General features: G+C 55.8%; 1 protein-coding gene across 1 annotated transcript; it reads left to right on the top strand.

Annotated features, from left to right (window-relative positions):
* The first annotated feature begins 600 nt into the window (after positions 1-600).
* On the top strand, positions 601-1,137 carry LOC121863465 (vegetative cell wall protein gp1-like). The gene has a single exon (XM_042362141.1). The coding sequence runs from the start codon at positions 601-603 to the stop codon at positions 1,135-1,137; it is 537 nt and encodes a 178-aa protein (XP_042218075.1).
* Positions 1,138-1,592: the final 455 nt, after the last annotated feature.

Below are 1,592 nucleotides of genomic sequence, written 5' to 3'. Positions count from 1 at the left end.
ATAATCTTATTTGCACCTCTCGTGAAAAATGGGGATGCCATCTCCGGCCAGGATCACTGTGGGAGACGTTAAGGGTGCCAGGGAGGGGGGTGCCAGGAGGGGGGTAGGGGGTGTCCGGTGGTGCTAGTGGGGGGGGGTCTCGAGCGTGTGGGAAGGATAGAGAGGGAGATACAGAGACAGGTAGAGATGTAGAGACAGGTAAGTAGATATGAAAGTAGAGACAAAAATAGGAGAAGTTAGGTCTAGGTTAGGTTAGGTTATAGGTAGATCCCGGTCAGACAAACGCACAGGTAGATGGAACGGTGGATAGACACATCCTTCCCCTCACGACACATCCTTCCCTCACGACACATCCTTCCCCTCACGACACATCCTTCCCCTCACGACACATCCTTCCTCACGACACATCCTTCCCCTCACGACCCATCCTTTCCCCTTACACCACATCCTCCCTCACACCACATCCTTCCCTCACCACATCCTTCCCCCACCACACATCCCTCCCCTTCAAGGCCCATCAATTCCGCTCATGTTCTACAGCTTCTCTTCACGACCCATCAACTTCTTCAGGAAATATCGGCGTCTCTTTCAAAACACCAGATGCCTACTGAAGAAGTCCCCGGCCTCCCCAGCACGTCTCCGGCCTCCCAGCACGTCCCGGCCTCCCAGCACGTCTCCGCCCCAGCACGTCTCCGGCCTCCCCTCACCCCAGCCTCCCCAGCACGTCTCCGGCCTCCCAGCACGTCTCCGGCCTCCCCTTCATCCCCAGCACGTCTCCGGCCTCCCAGCACGTCTCCGGCCTCCCCTTCATCCCCAGCCTCCCAGCACGTCTCCGGCCTCCCCAGCACGTTCCTGGCCTCCTTCATCCCAGCCTCCCCAGCACGTCTCCGGCCTCCCCAGCACGTCTCCGGCCTCCCCTTCATCCCCAGCCTCCCCAGCACGTCTCCGGCCTCCCCAGCACGTCTCCGGCCTCCCAGCACGTCTCCGGCCTCCCCAGCACGTCTCCGGCCCCCACCCCCAGCCTCCCTTCCCAGCTCCCACAAGTCCCGTGCCTCCTGGGGTTCAAAATACCCCAACGTCGTCACCATACTAACACCCAAGATCATCCGTCACGTCCCACTTCTCCATCACCTGTGAACCCCCCATGGAGGCGTAAACAAGATAGGTATATTTGTTTTTTCTCAATGCTTATTTCCAGGTCGTTAGTTAAGACTTTTAGGAGGAGAGACAGATTGTGTGTGTGTGTGTGGGAGGAGGAAGGAGGAGAGAGAGAGAGAGAGAGGAGAGAGAGAGAGCCCTAATCTTGCCTCCTACTTGGCTGGGGATTAATTAACAATACTTTTTATTTACAGTAGTTTAAAGGCGATCATTAAGAGGCACCAAGCTGTCTATATATACAGAGTGTAAACATACAATAATATTCCCCCCTATTGATCTTATTAAAGGTGATTTGTTCTCCTCGCCCCTAGGACTTGATATATTCCTGACACCGTCTGAGCTTGGAGAAACTTTCCGTTCCCACCCTCCCTTCCCACCCTCCCTCTCTCCTTTCCTTCCCCTTCTCTTCCCTTCCTTCTTTCCTTCCTCTCTCT

The sequence above is a fragment of the Homarus americanus genome, unplaced genomic scaffold (assembly GCF_018991925.1).
Source record: "Homarus americanus isolate GMGI-L3 unplaced genomic scaffold, GMGI_Hamer_2.0 scaffold24781, whole genome shotgun sequence".
Taxonomy (NCBI): domain Eukaryota; kingdom Metazoa; phylum Arthropoda; class Malacostraca; order Decapoda; family Nephropidae; genus Homarus; species Homarus americanus.
Note: the sequence above shows the minus strand (reverse complement) of the source record. Positions and strands in the feature narration are given on the sequence as shown.